Source organism: Nicotiana sylvestris, chromosome 10 (genome assembly GCF_000393655.2).
Source record: "Nicotiana sylvestris chromosome 10, ASM39365v2, whole genome shotgun sequence".
In the NCBI taxonomy this organism is placed as follows: domain Eukaryota; kingdom Viridiplantae; phylum Streptophyta; class Magnoliopsida; order Solanales; family Solanaceae; genus Nicotiana; species Nicotiana sylvestris.
The window spans coordinates 3,109,882-3,130,890 of NC_091066.1; the positions used below are offsets into that span (position 1 = coordinate 3,109,882).

Below are 21,009 nucleotides of genomic sequence, written 5' to 3' on the forward strand. Positions count from 1 at the left end.
GATAAATTAGGTAACATATAGCTTAATTTTAAATCGGACTAGGTAACATTTGTTAATTTTTGCTGATTTGTCGATATTTCTTCTCGATAAGGTTGGTCTTGATGGATGCCAAACTTGTTTTTGATACTTTTGGCAAATATTTCTTAATTGAAACTTCAAACAAAGTTGTAAGGTATTTTAGTTATAAGAATAATCACACAACACAAAATCAGAACCCGCCAAAAAGCGATTGATCGACAGATTATCTAACCTTCAAAAGAAATATAGTTTTTAAAGTAGAATGATGCTACAAATTAGTAAAAGAAAAACAAACAAACAAACGAGGGTTAATGACACAGTTACCTACAAAAATAAAATTATTTACTCTTATCTATCCATTTTTTTCTACCCATCAAGCTGATTACATTTCGTACCCATAATAATTTTTGTGGGGGAATTTTCTCTTTTTTCTCCAATTCTTTTTTATTTCGATGTTTCTTTTGTTTTTTCCTTTCTTTCTTTCTTTTCTCCTTTTCTTTTTTCTCGTTTTCTTCTTATTTTTTGCTTTTTTCTCTTTTTCTAATATACCATATTAGTATATGATACTACTATGGTATATATGTATACCAACAGAGTATATGATTACTCTAGAATATTGCTACAACTATCTGCAACTATACTATTGTACCAAAACATTAAAGGATGCAATATAAGTATGAGAAAATTACATGCTCGCACTGCAATCTAAATATTCGCGAAGCAACTTGCTCATTCTGTATACTAATAGGGTATATAGTGGTATGGTGTCGTTCCAACAATTGCATATAACTATAAAAACTATTACATAATACACATAATCTATGTCCATCGGCACAAAATAATTCCAGCACTGCAAATCATGTTCATAAAAATAATTTCGAAATAGAATTACTTAAAAATTGCGCTAAAACAACCAAAAAATGCTCAAACTATCATATGAGAATATGGTATATAACTATACCAACATGGTATACAATTTTACTTGTGAATTCTCGGCAACTATATGACTATACTACTATTACATAACACACATGCATAAAGAGAAAAATAAACAAATAGTGTACCACATATTAATATAATAAATTATTTCAAGATATTGTACTATATTACTATTATTAAAAGCAAAACCAAATAGTGTACCAATTAAATGCAGCTAATACAACCTAAAAATTATTCAACTAGCATATAATATCAATATAGTATATAGCTATACTAATAGGGTATATAGTTGTACGAGGTCGTTCCAACAACTGCATATGACTATAAACACTATTACAGAATACATGCAAATCTATGTTCATATGTACAAGAAAATCCAACAAAGCAAAACATGATCATATAAATCATTTCAGAATAAAATACACTTAAAATGCAGCTAAGACAACCAAAAAAATTCCAACTACCATATGATACCAATATGACATATAATTATACCAAAAGGATATACAATTCTACTAATTAATTCCAAGCAACTATATATGACTATACTACTATTACATAATACACATACATAAAGAGAAAAATCAAAAAATAGTATACCACATATTAATATAATAATGTATTTCAAAATATTGTACTATAATACTATTATATAAAACAAATGCAAGAAAAAATCAAAATGATTACATAATACACATGCATAAAGGAAAATTAAAAAAATTCAAGATATTGTACTATTCTACTATTACTAAAGAAAAATCAAATAGTGTACCAATTAAACATAGCTAATAGAATCAAAAAAGGTTCCAATTAACATATCATACCGGTATAGTATAAAGCTATACCAACAGGGTATACAGTTGTACGCAATGAGTTTAAAAAAGATTTTTTTAATTCTATTATTAAACTGTAATAATATCAGTTGTCACATAATCTAATTAACTCAATTTTCTGTATCATAATCTAATATCAGTCAACTTGGGAAATCCTCTAAACCTAAATTGCCAACTTTTGGCAAAATAATGTAAATCAACCTCCAGACCTCCGAATTTAATTCCTGGCAAATACCGTTTCAGGGTTGTTTCCACAAAAATCAAACTTTGGTAATATTTCCAACTTAGGCTTCTAAACCAAGAACTAAAAGGTCCAAAATAACCCGAAACTTTTTCGGAACGAAAACAAACCTCGCAAGTTATAAAGCCAAAATTACACATGTGTAAAGCATCAAAAGGGGAAATAATGCGTAAATACACAAAACAATCGGTCGGGTTGTTACAAATGATGACTACCTATATAACCTTACAATTTTGTGGCAGACTAAAATCTTAGAAATTTTTATTCTTTTTTGATAGATTTTTTTATTTTAGCTTTTTTTTTCCTAGGATGGATGATAAAAACATGAAAGGAAAGGTGGATAGATCATACATCTACCTAGAAAATATAGGGATACTGGCAACGTCAGAAAGGGAAGAAAGAGAAAGAGAGGAAAAAAGAATTGGGGATGAAAGAAAAAGGGAGAAGAAAAGTTAGCTACAGAGAAAACAAATTAGGAAGATAGATGGGCGGGTAATTATTTTTTATTGCATAGGTATATACTGTAATTATTTTTAAAATAGATAAAGCCGGATAATATTTTTGGGTAGAATAGATATATAGCATAATTTGCTCAACAAACAAACGTACTATTAACCAAAAACTTAGGAGATATAACACTTAAATGGAGAGAACATAAACTTCATTGTCTAATAACCTCAAAAATGCGTAATGGAAAATGTATATATGTAGAACCAACATGCAATACTAACATATGAGAAATTATACAAATACTCATTAAGTAGATCAGTTGACGTTGTAAATTACTAGGTAGCTATACAACACTCGGCCCAAGCAAGGCCAAAAGCCCCATGCTTGCCTTGGTCAGATCAACCCAACCGGCGATTTTCGACAAGTATTTTTGAATTGGCAATCAATGCAAAATTAATTTAATATGTCTCAATCACAGTATTCTATGTCTCATTAGTTAATATACTTATCTACTTCTTTAATTCCAATTTTTAATCCTCTATGTACATTTATTTCTTTTTTATGTTTTTGGACACTTCACTTTCTAATTTTGACTTAGTTTCTCTAAATTAATATTTTTTTGTCATGTTTTATTGATCCATAGTAGATCAAAAAAAAACTTTTTTTGTGTCTCATTATTGTATGAAAATTATCAAATAAGTTTAAGAAACCTCTTAGTATAGTTTGGGTTTAGGCAACCAACACCGTCGAGCCGCCTCTAAGATATATTACTCTTTTATATATATGTTTGAACTCCTCTATAGATCGATAGATGAAACCACACAACAACAACAACAACAACAACAACAACAACAATAACAACAACAACAACGACCCAGTATAATCCCACAAGTGGGGTCTGGGAGGATAATATGTACGCAGACCTTACCCCTACCCCGAAGGGTAGAGAGGCTGTTTCCAGGAGACCCTCGGCTCAAACCACACAAATTTAAAAATTTAACTGTACTGCAAGTTTTACCTTTTAATATTGTGACAAAATCGGTATCCCTATCCCTGTAATGGATTAATCCAAATTTAGTTCATCAACAAATTTTATCTATCCTTAATCTAATCCTAGTTATATACTTTTGAAATATTGTGGTTTTTTCTAAGTTTTAGCATAACATATCTAAGTTCTAAGCCACTTCATGCGAGGTTGAACTTAAACGAAATTAGAACGATGAAATATTTAGCCAATATATCATAATAAAGCAACTACTCTATTATATATGATGGAAAAAAGAGAATTACATACATGACAGGAAAAAAAAGGTTCCATAAGAAAAAAATCATATACTATAAAAAATGATCGTCTTTTAGAACACGAAAATACATAAGTTTTCACCTAAACTTATACGAAAATAGTTCTTTGACGTTTTTTCTGGTCTTGATCATCTCGAAGGTTATTGACATGTTCACATTCATCTAACCATTCGGAATATATGTCGATAGGCTCGGTCAAAGGTGTCGCGATGGTACAAAATCTTTCTTTGCAATTGTAGCAAATGGCTTCTCCAATCAAATTCTTCATATCAATGCGACATTCAACACTACTTCCATGGCAGCAGAATGGACAAGTGAAAATTGTATCAAGTTTTGGCATTGTCTTCTTTGGTACTGGCTTTGTTCTTGACTTCCTCTTTCCCATTTTTAATTTTTTCAACAAATACTTTGGGATTTTGACTTCTAGAGTAAAGAGCCACTCCTCTATTTATAATAAATAAAAATTGATTTCCTAAATAGAATAGGATTCGGATATATAGAAATTCCTTTTCTCTTTTTATTGGGTTTATTTTCCTAATTAGTTTGGGTTTAGGAATCGATTTATTTATGGAAATATATAGTTTGAGGGACTAAACACGTATTCCTAAATTGAGTTAAATTAGGAAACTCCTTATGCTTTTCAAGTTCTCTTTTCCAAGTTTCTTTTCCTAAATTAAGTCAAATTAGGCACAAAACTTGGAGGAAAAGAAATAAAAAAAATTATATAGTTTCCAAATATTAAAAAAAAAAACTTTTGCAAAAAAAAAAGGGGGGGGGGGGGGGAGGGGACAATGCCAAATAATTTTTTTGTGATAACCAAGCGAAAAAATGCAAATTGAAGGAATAATCATATTACCAAGAAATAGGGTGAAAATTAGTTTCTCCCTCCAACTTTGTCTTGAAAATCAAAGTTCCTTTCCAATTTAAAAAGTTTAAACTATTGACATTTTTCCCCCCTATACCCAAACAATGCTTATTTTACCCTTTTTAATTATCAACCCACCCACCCCCCAAATGTATTTCTTAATACTTTGATATTTTGTATCCTTTATTGTTTCCGCCATAATTAAAAGTTCTCTATATTTTCTACGAATAAATTTCTGCATCGGATGCTCGTAGTATTCTTGCTAAATCTGTGTTCAATTTTCATAGAGTTGCCAATAATATGGAATGCAACGACCTCTATACAACAAGAACAACAACAACAAACCCAATATAGTTTGGGGAGGGTAGTGTATACGCAGGCCTTTCCCATACCTTGAGAAGGTAGAGAGACTTTTTTCCATAGACGCTCGGCTCAAATGCAACCACCTCTATGAAGATTACAATTTCAAATTGTGTGACTCCCATTTTCTTTGGATTAACAAATTGTCATGTCATTACAGAATGAACCTAACTTCAAAATGGCTCTAAAATACAATAAAAACAAGGGAAGAAATAACAAAATGTACCATTTACTTCTTCTTGCCTGCTTTACCCTCTTTCCTTCTAACTATTTCATCAGCATATTTCACTCCTTTACCTTTGTAGGGCTCTGGAGGCCTCCATTTTCTGATAGAAGCTGCAAATTGACCGATTTCTGACTTGTCGTAACCACTTACTGTGATTCTGGTGTTTTCTTCAACCTTAACCTGCAGTCCATCAGGTATTTCCATCTTTACTGGATGAGAAAATCCAAGATTAAGAACTATGTCTTTCCCTTCGACCGTTGCACGATATCCTACCCCTACCAATTGGAGTTTCTTCTCGAATCCTTTGGAGACGCCGACAACCATGTTATCGGTTAGAGTCCTGGAGAGTTCAATGCAGGAAAAAGAACATGTTTAGAGTAAACACAATAAAGATGCGTTTACACGATCACTGCATTTATATTGTCACCAGAATTGACCATCAGCAAGTCATATGAAATGAAGATTTCAAGTGACAAGCTAAAAGCACACAATCGTCAAACATGACAGCTCAATTAGCTAATACAGTTACACTGAGATGAACTTTAAAGTTTAAAAGTTCAGTATTTGTACTTGTGTCCACTCATGTGTTTAAAAGTGCAGTATACTGCTGAGATGCATGTAAATACTTCCGGTGATTGATTCGAATTACTCTACGATATTCTTTATAAAGTTTTGGTCCTCCAATTACTGCTCAACGTGTTTCGAACCAACCATTCGTACAAATTCCACTTGATAAGAATTATCCGGTCTTTCCAGTAAGACTATATTTCCTCTTTCATAGTGACAAATACATATACTAAGAGTACTGTCATAGGCAGATCATGGGAACAATCGCACTGCAGCCATTGATCACAAATATTATGAATTTCAACATGACTGATGCCTTTTAACCTTAGAAAACTACCACAAGCACGGATACCTGTCGTCTGCTAGTCAGTCCTACCAGTTTTTCTGTCTGTACTCCCTCTTCTGCCACCAATATTCACCTCTCAAGACCTTAGAATCGTTACTACTTCGAGAGCACTAAACACCTGCTACATTTGAATTTTTTGGCCTTTAACATGTTTAGATGAGAAATATGTGGAGTAGTAGCTTTTTCGCTACTTTCTTTGAAGGATCCCTAATATTTTTGGGTCTCCTCAAAGTAGGAAGAAGGAGCATTTGGTCATATCAATTTAAGAAGTAAGATACATCAATAGCTTTAACAAATCAATAACGTTTAAACTACAAGGATTGCCAGGATTATAACTTAGCATGTTTACCATAAGTAAGAATGAAACCAAAGAAAAGATCAAGAAACAGAGTGATTAAAACTGCAAGAATACCTGAATAAACCATGCATTTGATTTGCCCTTCTTGTCTCCACAGCTTTTCTGACCCTTAGAATACCTTCCTCTTCTCTTTCAAGCTTTACTTCTCGTGGATACGTTATGGCCATCTCTCCTAGAGGTCCCTTAACTTTCAAATCTTGGCCTTCCATTGTGAGTGTCACATTGGAAGGTACTGTTATTGGTTGCTTACCAATTCTTGATTCTTTACATTCGACCACCTTCCTCACGAAACCAACACGACGAACAGCAACACTCGATACATGAAACCCATTCAAACTCCCGACGAAAGGAGACCTTAAATTGCTGACATAAAATAAAACAAGAATAAAATATGTATGTTTTTACAAGAAAGCCTACACAAATAACATCCACACTCGAGACACGAATCCTGTTCAAACCCACCAATAAACAGAAAAACAGGAACAATATTCAAGTATTTACAAGAAAACTTGCTAATCCCCAACACCCCTCCACTGTCTAAGGGGGTGAGTGGGTGGGTAGCACAGCATTTCTAAGTGCCAGGAGCTTAAGCCAATTATACCATAACGCAATTTACAACCATAAAATTGAGATGTGTGGTGACAATAGCATCATGATAAATATGAAAAACAACAAATTTCAAATATTAGAATTAACCACTTTTTAAAAGTATTGGAATAAACCTGAAAGAGGTTGACGATAAGTTCTTTCAAAATTGACTATTTGCCCCTCTGTTAGGGGTGTTCCAGAAATGTCAACGATCGAGTAAATAGCTCTACGAAAGAATGGATCGGATCGACTTGGAAAATGGAAAGGTTTGTACAAGTTATACGTTTCGTCACCACTTTGTGGAAAATCGTTAGGTATGAATATGTTAGATACCGGTGACTCGATTGGTGAAATAGTTTCTCTCCCCAAAAAGCATGTTTTTTTACCGGCACACGAAGAAAATAATTTGTTGGGATGACAACCTTAAAGTTTATAGCATAGACTCATAATCAACCTGACCACCTCAGTTTGTGACTAATGCTCCTCCTGAAGTTAAATTAACTAAACTTAATGTCAAAAAGTTTTTTCCCCAGCAGATATTTAACCATTGGGTATTTTTACAGCCAGAATTGTGAAAGGAGAGGTACTTCCCTCCGCCACCGCCACCCCCCGGAGGAGGGGTGGCATATCATTTCTAAGCTGCAACAACTTAGACACAAATTGACCAAGAAATTAGAAATGCACACTGCCCAATTCCAACAATTCAAGAAACTGAATGAAATCGTAAAAAAGACAAAACTTTTCAGTTTCAACAACTAAATCAAGAATCCAACTTGAATAAACACTTGGGACTAGCTTAATTTACCTTGTCTGTAAAAGGCGCTGCAAAACTTAACAGAATAAACCCACTAGGCAATTTTACAACAAAATCTGTGAAGGGAAGCACGATAACTAAGTTTTTTTATTCCTCAACATACAAAAGCTACAATCTTTGTTAGTAGATATAAGGAAAACCCAGAGGCGAAAAGACACAAAATTGCATAAACTAGACACAAATTGACCAAAAAACTGGAAATGTGAAATACCCAATTTCAGTTATTCAAGAATCAACATGAAAATGTATCAAAGAACAAACCTTCTAGTGCCAACAACTGAATCAAGTAGCTAAAGTTATCTGGTATGTAAAGAAGCTGTGACTTAGGAGCTAAATTAGGTTCTTACTTTTTTCCCAACACACAAAAGCTAAAAAAAATTATTCATTAAAAACAAGAAGCTAAAAGACAGAAACTTAAATTAACACAAATTGGAACCAGAAACTGGAAATGTGCTAAACCCAATTTCAACAATTCAAGAATCAAATAAAAATGTTAAAAATTAGTGTCAAAAATTGAATCAAGTAGCTAAATTCACCTGTTATGCAAAGAGGCATTGAATAATTAAGGTTTTTTCCCTCAACACACAAAAGCTACAATTTTTTATTCATTTATAAGGAAAAAACCAGAAGCTAAAACACAGAAAATTGCTTTAAATTAACACAAATTGGAACAAGAAACCATAAATGTGCAACAACCAATTTCAAAAATTCAAGAATTACATGAAAATGTAAAAGCAGCAAGCTAAATTTACCTGGTATATAAAGAGGCAGTGAGTGAGAAGGGAAGCAAAATAAATATGCTTTTTTTTCCTCAACACACGAAAGCTACAAGCTTTATTCTTTTATAAGGAAAACCCAGAAGCTAAAAGACACAAATTTGCATAAAATTGACACAAATTGACCAAGAAACTAGAAATGTGCAATACCCAATTTCAATAATTCAAGAATCAGCATGAAAATGTGAAAAAATAAACAAGCTTTATAGTGTCAACAACTGAATCAAGTAGAGCAAAATTTACCTGGTGGTATGTAAAGAAGCTGTGAGTGAGGAGCTACTCATTTTTGAATTTGCCTGCAGGCTACAGCTGCTATAGCTCTAAAGATTGAGCCTCATTTATCTGGTTTAGTGGTTATAGCCCTTTTGCTGCAAATAACGGATATTGGCAATTTCACCCCTTATCCTATTTCTGCTAAATCACAAATATTCCCCCCTCTTTGTTTTAATTTTCACTTTTGCCCTATTGATCTCCAAAACAATTTTCTTTTGATAATTATGATATTGATATATTACTTAGACTTATCTATTATGTTAATGAAAAGAAAAAATTGACGGGTACATTACTTCAAGAATTTGAATGGTGGAAAGGTGTAATAATTGTATTGAAACACAATTATGTAAAGTTAGTAAGAAGTTACATGTAACTTTATGCTAAATCATCTTCTATTTTGTTATAGCGTTTTAAAGACTTTAATTCAGTGATAAAAGTTTATATTTATATCTATATATTATTAAAAAGAGAAAAAAAAGTCCTCTCTTTAAACCAAATGGCAGCCAAGAAAAAAAACAACATAGCATAAGTAGTTAATAATTAGTTATGAATTATTCTTTTTGAATTTAAATATCTATAAAATAATAAAAAAAATATTTATAATAAAAAACGAAAATTAAAAAATATTGTCCATTCAAATTGAAGAGTAGTTTCATGTGGGAGTTTTTAAATTATTTTTAAATAAAAAAATTAAAAACTGTCAATTCAAATTTTTTTTTAATAAATTGTGTTTTTGATTTTAAAATAAAATTTTTATTTATTTAGAAAATATTATTTGAGAATAATCTATATCTATATTCTATATATATCTATATAAAAGGAAAGGCAAAGCCACCACATTAAGCCAAGTGGCATAACCATAAGATGACAAGTGTAATTTTTAGGACAAAATTCCAAGAAAATTTGAATTTTAAATCAGTTTATAATTTAAAAAAAAAAACGAAAATAAAAAAATTATCAAGTCAAATTGGGGAGTTGTTTCAACAATAAATTTGGAGATTCAAAAATAATTTAAATTATGAATAAAAAAATGCCAATTCAATTAACGTTAAGAGTTCAGGTTCGAAAAAACTGAAACCTGCTAATTCAATTAACACTTAATATCAAATGGCAGGTTTTTTAATTTATTAATTAAACCTGAAATTTTAAAATTCAAAATAATTTAAAATAGAAAACAGGTTCAAAAAATATAAACCTGTCAATTCAGTTAATATCAGTTCCTCCCACGTTTTTTTGGGTAGGTTTTTTAATTTATTCATATTGAAAATCGAGAACATTTTGCTTTGTAGTTAGTAAGTGATTGGTTCCAAAACTTTTTCAATCGTCCTTTTAGAAAACTCAAAAGTCTTAGCATATAATTAATTTCTATTATTATTATTTATGGTTGATAGTTAGTTATCCTCACACAACTCTTGATATGTCTGATTAACAAGTACAAAAGAATTAAGAAAAATTTTAATTTTTTTAGCACAGAGCTAATTTATTGACAAATGGCACAACCCTCTGTACATAGAAATTTTTCAAAATATGAAACATAAATCGCAATTAACCGCGGTTGACAGTTTCTCTCCTCTCCTCTCCTCTCCTATTAAATATTTAATTAAATTTATTTGAGTATGTTGTACTTCTGTGTGTCTTTTTTCGGGGAAATGAATTATGTTTTAGTGGATACGTATGAAAGATTTAAATCTACGAAAATAAAAATATTGAAATATAAAAAAAAAAAAAAAAACTAAGATATTAGATATAGCCAAGCAACATAGACGTTTTGCTCCTAATTTACAACAATAATATTTGTCCATATGTTATACGTGTTGAGATGTTTATATTAGTTTTAAAACTATTATCTATTTATTTATTATTAAACTATTATCTTATATATTAAGTAGTTATGAAAGAGTCTCATAGGTTGAGTTAACAAATAAGCTGATAGTTAGAATTTTACAGAATCAATATGATTTAATGTGCTCTCTGTCCTCACTGTTAGATTTTGTTATTAATAACAAAAGAAGTGCGAATGGAAAATGATGGGAAAAGAAATAGAGGGAAGTGAAATTTTGAATGAGTTCACTTTACTAATGCATTTTGTCCCGCATTGGTAAAAGGAAAAAAAATCTTTGTGTATATATATAGAGGAACTCATTTTTTAGCTCTTAAAGAGCTAATAAGAAGGCAAACCTCGCGTTGTCATCGTCGTCGTTCGCTCGGCCTTGGATTCGGATTCGGTCAAAGATTGATTGATTTATCTTTTTGGACAAAAATCTTTTCAAATATTTAATTAATTAATTAACAAAAATTCAATCCGGAATAACCCATGACCCGCGACCCGGTCTGGTTTGGCCCGTTTTCTTTTCCGGATTATTTTAAATCTGTTCCAACAGCTATGGCTGTTCTGAAAGATTGCAAACCTTTTCAGAAACAGTACCAAATTAGCTATAAATATACCTTCTAATCCCAGAATACTTACTTACGAAATTTTCTGATAATCTTCTTCTTCTTCTGCACGAAAAAATTCCAGTGTATTTTACAGCCTTCGAGTGGTTCGCTGTTCATCGGCGTTTTTGGTACCAACACTCCGGTGAGTTAAATCGTTCTATCTTGGGAGGATATATTTCAGAACCTCGGGTACTTGAGGGGAATAATTTCCTTAAGGACACACTGTGTATTCAGTGGGCTCGACTTGTTCCTATAACGTTTCAAAATTTATTTTGAAGTTCAAATACTGTTTTTCATAATTTATTTCTACTAACTTTCTATTTCTGCCTTCAGAAAGATTACTGTTTTATTTATTTACAGCAATACAGATTAATAACACTCACAAGGTAGGGGTAAAGCTTGGATACACACTACCCTTTCCAGACTCCACGATGTAGGATAGTACCGGGTATGTTGTTATTGTTGTTGTGCTCAAATAAATTTAATCGCATCTTGACATGATATTAAAAATCAACTTAAAACTTAAGTGTTGGATTACTTTGAATTTGAGATGAGAAATCTTTTTTATATTAGAATGACAAAAGTTCAAATTAAGAAATTTCAAGCAACTCATTAAAATTTTAGAAATATAATAAACTTATAATATATGTAATTTTAATAACGATTGAAATTATTATTAAATCTTATGCTAAAAATAATATAGAGAGAAAATTTAATTTTTAATTTTGAAGATCCAGAAAGTCACTGGGCAGTTTTAAGACAATATCTATTAGCTTATTCGTTCTGGATCATGCTATATTTTATATTATTTGTAGCACAAACTATATAATTACGATATTGAGTATCATTCAAAAGTTATTATATAATTATATGATTCGTTTAATTTAATTACAATGAGTTTTTAATATTGGATAGGTAATACGATAATTATGATTTAGTTAAAACGTATAATCTAACGTGCTCAAATAAATTAGATTATACTTTAATATGACTAATATTCCTTAGTGTCCGCGCATCGCCACGGATCGTAATACTAGTATATATAATGTGGATTGTGCACATCGGGAATATCTTTATTTTTGTAATAGTGCTTCAAAGACTTTAATTCAGTGGTAAAAATATATATAATGCGGATTGGGCACGACATGAATAATTTGGCGAACTTCAAACTATATGCAATTGATCAGTGGGATTTGTGCTTATTACAAAAATGGCTATAATTCATATCAAAATCATGTCACTTGTGTGACATCATTTATTCATTCTTCTACTTTATTATATTATAGAAATCACTAAAATAAGTACACGAACAACAATGAAATTTATAAATTCTTTTTCTTTTTATTTATGAAAAGTATAGTTTGAGCAATTTTTCGAAAGTACACTGTTTAGTTGTAAAAATAGCACGGTATAGCTAGTTTTCGGACTGGTTATTAAAAAATAGCTAGCGTTTACTTAGTCAATAAAAAATAGCCACTATTTTGCTGCAACAGATACCGGTCCAGCATAATATACTAGAGTTCGGTGCACTTGTGTATGAACTCCAGCATATTATACTGGACCGGTATATTGTGCTGGCTCCAGTATAATATACTGAAGACTGGAGCACCGATACTCCAAACTCCGGTATATTATGCTGGACCGATATACTTACTGGAATTCCAATATATTATGCTGGAGTTCTAGTGTAATTATGCTGGAACTCTATCATATTATGCTGGAGTTCCAACATACTTATCCTGGAACTCCAGTATAATATGCTGAAGTTCAAGTATACTTACCTTATGCTGGAGTGTTTTTATGGATTGAATAGTATTTTCATTCAAATTTATCTTTACATAAAAAGTGACTAAATTTCGATTACTTTTGAAACTGTGGCTATTTTTGAATGACCACTTGTAAACCTAACTATTTTTGAATTTCTCCCTAGATTTACTGGCTTTATACTATGTGCATGATTCAGTTTTGAATTAAAGTCAAAAGTCTGTGGCCCAATCTAAATTAAAACCTAAGCCCAATATATGGAGTGAGCCCATCGTTTTAATAATAGGCCCATATTTGTAAAGATGCTGTAACAGATCCTTGGACTTTTCTTATTTCTTTTTCTTTCTTAAAGTCCTCCTTTGGGAAGTGAACCCCACTGCATTTGATTACTTTGTTTTTCGTATGTCCTCTTTCTCTTTTTCTACAACTTATAACCACCTCGATTATTACACCGGATACTTACTATCTCATTAGTATAAGTACTAGACGAAAGAAATCACTTAATATTTTCTGTCTTAGATATAAAACCCGATTTCTAAGATTTGTAATCCGATAGCCATTAGGCCACACTCTTATGTGCTTCTAAATGTCCTCTTATCATCGTGAAGAGATTTTATATAATTTGATAACTGCCACAGATCTGAGGACATGACCATGGATAGGAAGTGGTGGAAGTTAAGAATAAGGATTAAGGGTTAGGTAGTCGAGTATTGTCCTTGTTTGTAACAGTAGCTTTGATACACCACTTAGGGGTCGTTTGGTTGGAATAGAGCTTATGTCGGTATAAGTTATGCCAGTATAAGTTATGTTGGAATAAGTTATGCTGAGATTGTTGTTTATTCACTGTTTGGTATGTTGTATTAAGAATGACAATTGTATAATTTCTAAGAAGAAAGTATAAGTTATACCGGTGTTAATTACCCCACCCTCTATAAGGTATAAGTTATCCCGGTGTTAAAATTAACACCGGAATAACTTATACCTGATTTATTAACCAAACAGAGTATTAAGGTGGTATTAAAAAATTTTACCACCTCTATACCTTCTTATACCTCATACCAAACGACCCCTTAGTGTTTTCGTGTTTTTTCGTATCCCTAGTCTTCTGTTACTACTTGTTGTTGTCTTTTATTTCGATTTTCTAATTGCATTACCTATTGCTAGTTTTGTATTTTTATTTCGGTTGTCAGATCGGTTTGCTTGTTATTGTCCCACTCCTTTTCCTTTCCTGAGCCGAAGGTTTACTGGAAACAACTTTTTTGTCTTCTTAAAGGTATGGATAAGATTTGCGTACACTCTAACTTTTCCAAATCTCACTTGTGAGATTATACTGGACGATTGTTGTTGATGATAATTGCCAAAGATACCTTTGCTAGAAGTTTTCTATGGTTGAGAAAATACCAGCATCAAGTTCTCTATATCTTAAAAGGGGTAGGGGCCATTTTATGCAAAAGGTAAAGTAGGTCCCCACACTAAATATTGCCCCCTACCCTTAGTCCCACCCAACCCCATCACAAAATGTGTAAAGATGGCCATTCTTGTAATGTACTAACTAACCAAGCCCCTCAAATAGTAGAAACTAGAAAGTGCTGTCAAGTTCTTTTTGGGGTTAAAATGGTTGGAGAATGAGATCATCCATGACATGACACTCACTTTCTAACTACTTTGGACCACTTCCACCATATTCTAATATTGGATCTAAGAAAGTTTTTTCTAAATAACCGTAGTGTCCGGACCAATTTACGAGACTTCAATCAATTCCACGAGATATTTACTTCTCTCATCAGTATAGGTGTCAGATAATATTCTTTTTTATAATTGTGATGTACGGGTCAGATTGCGCACAACTCGACTAAATTCATGGGATACTTGTCATCTCCCACCAACAACAGGTACCAGATAACTATGTCCACCAAAGCTTGACAAATATGAAAAATCATCTAGTATTTTTGCTTCCGTGTAGTTCTTAATCCACTTCATTAACCACTCCGCCACAGCGTGCTAAGAATGTCTTATTGCATACCATAGCTCCAAACTAATATCTTTTCTAATATGAAGCCCAACATTAAATTTCTTGCTTCTGATATAATTTTTTTATATATTCAAGAACTACATCAAATAAGTTCTTAATTTGAAAAGGATGAAAAGTAACTTGTTAGAATTAATGGATCAATAAGACTAAACTGATTGGCTAAATCTTCCCATCTTCTGCAATATAAGCTGAATTAATTTGAAAATAGATTTTAGGAACATGTCACTTTCTTTGAAAAGAAAGGAGACAACAATTTATACGTTATGTATAAGCATACTCTATGCAATTACTAACATTAACTACATGTAACAACCTCTTCAGAATACTTTTCTAAGCTTCAAATTTCCGTTGAACATTTAATGAAATAGCATGTAGACACTACTTATTAGCCACCTAATCATTAATATGGCTTACTATTACATATCAAAAAATCTACAACTAAAAATATCTTTAAATATTTAGAAAACTCAAAATCTCGAATAGCAATAGTGTCATATACCGTCAGACTTCTCTATAACAGTATCCTTATACAATAGTTATTCGCTATAAAAGCCGAATTTTTCTCGGAACCGAATATTATACTATGTTATAATATATGTTTCCTATAACAACATTTCGCTATAGCCGCCATTTCGGAACAAACGAGGTTGTTATAGAGAGGTTTGACTGTAAAACGGAATAGATAAGAGTATGGATATTTTGCTAGTCAGGTATACAAAAACTGCAAAGATAACAGAAGGGGGTCTCCTAAGTTTAAAGATGTTGTGCTTCCTTTTTATCTAAAAAGAGTAATTGGACTTTCTAAATGGAAACACACATATTTACACATCATAACAAAATAGACCTAACAAACTTTTACCTAAAATAGTCCACAAAAGCAGTTGATCCAGTCTCATCACTCTATTCCTTTCACAGAAACACAACAGGTCAAGAAAAATTAAAGGGCATCTCGGTGCACAAAGCTCGCGTGGTCCGGAGAAAGGCCGGACCATAAGGGTCTATTGTACGCAACCTTACTCTACATTTCTGCAAGAAGCTATTTCCATGGCTCGAATCCATGACCTCCTGGTTACACGTCAGCGATTTTACCAGTTAAGCCAAGGCGGAACTTCAGGTCAAGAAAAATTGACAATGGAAATTTATATACAGTTAGGTTATTATGTTACAACAGATGAATATGCATCTATCTTTTTACACACCAAAAAATGACAACAACCCAATCTCTTCTTCTTCAAGTACCAAAAGAGAATCTACCTATCTGCTTGCTATTTCCATTGTCAATCATTTTTATCCCACTAGAATGTGCACAACAACGCCCTACCTTAGCATTTTTGAATGTGGTCTTCTATTTATTCGAGCATGTACACTTCGAACGCCTTTCGGATAGTGCCTGAAAAAAAATTCAACAAAATGGTCTCATTGTACATTGAGTTGAACTGTTAAAGTGAGAAATGTGAATTGAAGGAATCCCTTTGTGTTGCTCATTGTGATTCCTTTTGAGATATACCTTGACTTGTGTCTCTAGTTCTTTAATGTAGTCAGCCGCAAAGTCCAACATATCTGCTGTGTTTGTTTGCTGCAAAGAAATTTAAAATGAAAAATAAAATAAAAAGAAGGAATAAGAGAACCTTGCAGAAGTGTAGGGTAAGACTGTGTACTATAGACCGTTGTGGTCCGGCCCTTCCCCGGACCCCGCGTATAGCGGGAGCTTAGTGCACCGGGCTGCCTTTTTTAAGGAATAAAAGAACCTAAATTTCCACTGCATCATATTTTGAGTAAAATTGTAAGTTAAGATTACCTTGTCCATGTTAGGAACAAGCTCTTGCAGCTTCCTCATCCTTTCGCTTATTCGAGTTCTTCTTACCTAAGATTTGTAACAATTAAATCAGTACACGCTTAACCCATCTTTGGAGGATAGAACAACTTGAGTTAACTTCAAATATTGCATGATTTGTGATCTGAATTTGGATTTAAAAGTAGATTTTGTCAGCTGTGAGATATTTACCCTCTCGGCGATGCTACGAGGGTGAGTGGCGCAACCTCTCTTTGCTCTGACTTTACAAGGTACCGAATCTTGCAAGAGTTTCTCCATAGCGGATAACTCCGCTGAGGTTTGAGGCAAACTCAGATGAGACAATAGAGTGGGAGGGCGAGCTCGATCTTCACTACTCTGATTACCAAAACCATATACGTATGAGATTACTCAGGTGCAAAAAAAAGGTCAAAAACAACTACCACTACTACGCCTCAATCTCAAACTAATCAGGTAGGCCATATGCATCCGCAATATTTGGGACTCGTTTCATTTCAATATAGGTGGTTAAAGGTGATTAACAAAGTACCTGATTATCAGATGCATTTACATTGGAGAACGGCTCGGCCTCATTATCTTCTGGTACTTGAAGGAAATCATCAGTCAACATTTGTGAATCATCCCAAGAAGGGATGGGGAAACCTGTCATGTAACTGTCATCATTTTTATGGCCTTTACCAAAACTTTCATCGCCTGCTCGGCCCTCTTCTATGCTTTTAGCACCAAATTCGGAGATTGGAGCTAATAGCCCCGAAGAAGGCGGTTGTCCGGATTGGAGAGCCGTTTGACTACTAAACCTGTTTGGAGTTGGAAATGATGCTTCGGCAGCAGCATTACCACCAGCTCCATAACCCCCTATGCCTCTCATTGCACCATATTCTGTCAATTGCTGAAATAGTTTTAGTAACGAACTCAAACTCTAATATCAGATCAAAACAATGGAAATGACCACAAACTTCTACTTAGATTCAGAACTAATTTAGCTATCTCCAATGACTATGATATGTATATGCATGTAAATTTATTTTCTAGGAAGATTAGAATTAAAACTGAGAAGCATAGCTTAATAAAAATAGAATCTTGGTTCAGTCCAGATAATGCAAGATTCGAAATGAACAATTAGATGTATAAATGACTTATAAAATGAATCTCCACATAAACTAAAAGCATTTCCTTCATCTGAATTTATACCACTAGTCATGATAACCATAAAAATCACTACCAAAAATGTTGAAGCAAGACAATGCATACCATTTTCAATATCAAATTGCGCAAAGAATCCAGCAGGCGAACTGTTATAACGAGTAAGATTTGAATTACTACTACCAGTGCAAAATCCACCATCCATTTTCGTCTGGTTCAAACGATTTGAATCTGCCGCACCCAAAAATCTGGCAAAATTATCCATGGCTGAATTAAGGTCCGAATTGTCATTTTGTTGAGCTTGAGTTTGATAATTCATCTGTGAAACCAAAGAATAATCACTATTTTGCTGAGTTTCTTGTTTCACTGCTGCAATAAACTGCGAATTATGACTCTGCCGCTGAGCTTCGTGTTCTTGTTTCATAGGAGCTACAACTTCTGATCTAACATTCATATTACTCATGTGATTTTGCTGAGTATCACCAATTAGGCCATTCGAATTCGAATCTTGTGGATCAATATTAGCCACAAATCTATCGAAAACTTGCTTTATATCAGTATTCGAAGCTCGAGAATTGAGCAACTGTTCAAAATCATCTCTTGCATAACCACAATTACCACCTCCGCTAGCAACAGCAGCAGGATTATTACTACTTAATAGGCTGGAAAAATAAGAACTTGGCGCGGATCGATATCGAGTTAAGCCAGAAGTCATCTGTTGCTGCTGATGACTTCTGTGATCCATAGTTTTCTCCTTCAAAATCACCCCAAAGAATTCTCCTTTATTAGGAAAAAACAACAACCACTATTGCACCTCAATCGCAAGCAAATTGGGATCGGCTGTATGAATCCTCATTGTCCATATCGCTTCATTTAAGATTTCTCCCTTCGAATACCCAAAAAAGAAAATATCTTTCATTAGGAAAACCAAATAAAATTAAAGAAAAATAACAAGATTACACTGTATGCAGCTCAGAACAAGCAACAATAGTCAGATCCAAATTATAGAAGATATAAAGAAATTATTTAAAAATATGTTCATATAATTAAGTGGCACCTACCAACTCTAAATCCTGACCAAAGCCATTCTCAATTCCATCCAAGAAAGAAAATTTCAACTTGATATGCTTTTTGCATAAAAATTCACAAAAAAAATCAAGAACAGAAACCCCAAAAGCTCAAAATTTTCATATTGGAAAAGCTTCTACAAAACCAAACAAACAACTATTACGCTTCAGTCCTAACTAAGTTAAGGTCTGCTATACGAATCCTCACTTTTCCATTTTAGGCTCAACTCATGTCATCATTATACCAAAATAAAATAAAAAATTATTAACTAGAAAAGACCCACTAAAAGGCAAAAATTCAAGAACATATATACATATGCATAAAAGTGATAGAACTATAGCTAAAAATTGAAAGTGAGCTATGTGAAGAAAGGATAAGAATAACAGTGATATACACCACTACATATTGGGACAAGAATATGACAAATAGCAAACAAACAGACTACACAAAAAGCTATATGATGAAAAAAAATACCCTTTTTTTTTGTTTCATTTTTTTAGCTAAAAAAGAAAGTACCTAGAAAATGTATATGGTGGTGGTGAGGTGGTGGCGGTAGGAGGAAGAAGAAGATGTATACCCGGGGTGGTTTTGTGGGGTGGGTGGTTGCGGGGGGGGGGGGGAGGAAAAAGGGCAGAGCCAATGAGAACTTCAGCAACAGAGAGAGCTCGGTTGTTATTTTTGATATATTCTATTTTTAGCACTAAATGATGAGTATTTATTATATGTGCTTTTTGTGATACTAGTATCATTCTATATAAATGAGTACTAATTTATTTAAAATTTATATTTAAACTATAAAATAAAATTATAAGTTCCTAAAGATAATTATATATGTTAAATGTGCATAATAATAACTAAATAAATAAAGAAGCTCTCGTAAAAATCTTCAATCATAAGTCAATTATTCAGCTTAAAATTTATTTCAGTTTAATAATATTATAACTTTAATTTCACAAGTTATCATGCTTCTTTTTCAGTTTCAGCAAAAACAAGTCCTTAAAAACCTTATAACATTAATTTCACAAGTTATCATGCTTCCTTTTTCAGTTTCAGCAAGAAAAAGTCCTTAAAAACCTTATAACTTTAATTTCACAAGTTATCATGCTTCCTTTTTCAGTTTTAGCCAGAACAAATCCTTAAAAATCTAAATAGTGTTGAATGATAACTTAAAATATATAATCAGTTAGTGTGTGTGTGTGTGTATATATATATATATATATATATATATATATATATATATAATCAGGCAACTAATAATCTACAACTTTCATATGATCACAAAATCAAATTAAATAGCAATGAAAAAAATACATTTAAAAGGATACTAAAGCAAGCTTGTGAGAGAATTTATAATTGAAAGAAGACTTTTCCATGACATATTAACTCCAAATGACTTAGAATTAGAATTAAAAAAAAGGTATTCTGGTGCATAAGGCATCTCGCATAATTTAAGTGAATGATCTATATAAAGTAAAATTTCAAATTTCTAAGTATTAGAAATTTTAGTCCAAAAAATAAAAAAAAATATTTTTTATTAATTTTAAACTTCTAAAAATTATAAAAATAAATAATTAAATAAAGTATTTTTTTATATAATAATTAATATTAATTTGGAGGGACTTCAGATTTTCTTTTTTGCTTATAAAAATCAAGTTTAAAATGAAAAAAAAAACATTAGTTTTAAATTTTAGTCTTTTATTGTAGGTATTTTATTAAATAATCTAGAATTGAAAATATAATAAGCACATTATCTCTTATTAGTAAAAGAAATGGAAAACCAAACGTGATAAAAGTAAG

The 21,009-nt window shown here is 32.2% G+C and overlaps 2 protein-coding genes across 4 annotated transcripts; both read right to left on the reverse strand.

Annotated features, from left to right (window-relative positions):
* Positions 1 to 5,111: 5,111 nt before the first annotated feature.
* Positions 5,112 to 9,050, reverse strand: LOC104233730 (large ribosomal subunit protein uL6c). The gene is made up of 3 exons (XM_009787166.2): positions 8,927 to 9,050; positions 6,560 to 6,868; positions 5,112 to 5,574 (listed from the first exon to the last, which is right to left on the reverse strand). The coding sequence occupies exons 1-3, from the start codon at positions 8,965 to 8,967 to the stop codon at positions 5,238 to 5,240; spliced, it is 687 nt and encodes a 228-aa protein (XP_009785468.1). The 5' UTR covers positions 8,968 to 9,050; the 3' UTR covers positions 5,112 to 5,237.
* A 7,253-nt stretch (positions 9,051 to 16,303) lies between these two features.
* On the reverse strand, positions 16,304 to 19,870 carry LOC104233732 (transcription factor bHLH122-like). 3 transcript variants are annotated; one of them, XM_009787167.2, is made up of 7 exons: positions 19,729 to 19,870; positions 18,253 to 19,030; positions 17,531 to 17,880; positions 17,194 to 17,358; positions 16,987 to 17,052; positions 16,696 to 16,764; positions 16,304 to 16,578 (listed from the first exon to the last, which is right to left on the reverse strand). In XM_009787167.2, exons 2-7 carry the CDS (start codon positions 18,887 to 18,889, stop codon positions 16,534 to 16,536), a joined length of 1,332 nt encoding a protein of 443 aa, XP_009785469.1. In that variant the 5' UTR covers positions 18,890 to 19,030; positions 19,729 to 19,870; the 3' UTR covers positions 16,304 to 16,533. The 3 variants fall into 3 exon arrangements, with proteins under 3 accessions (XP_009785469.1, XP_070016778.1, XP_009785470.1); XM_070160677.1 differs by having other exon boundaries at positions 19,790 to 19,812; XM_009787168.2 differs by lacking the exon at positions 19,729 to 19,870 and adding an exon at positions 19,206 to 19,648.
* Positions 19,871 to 21,009: the final 1,139 nt, after the last annotated feature.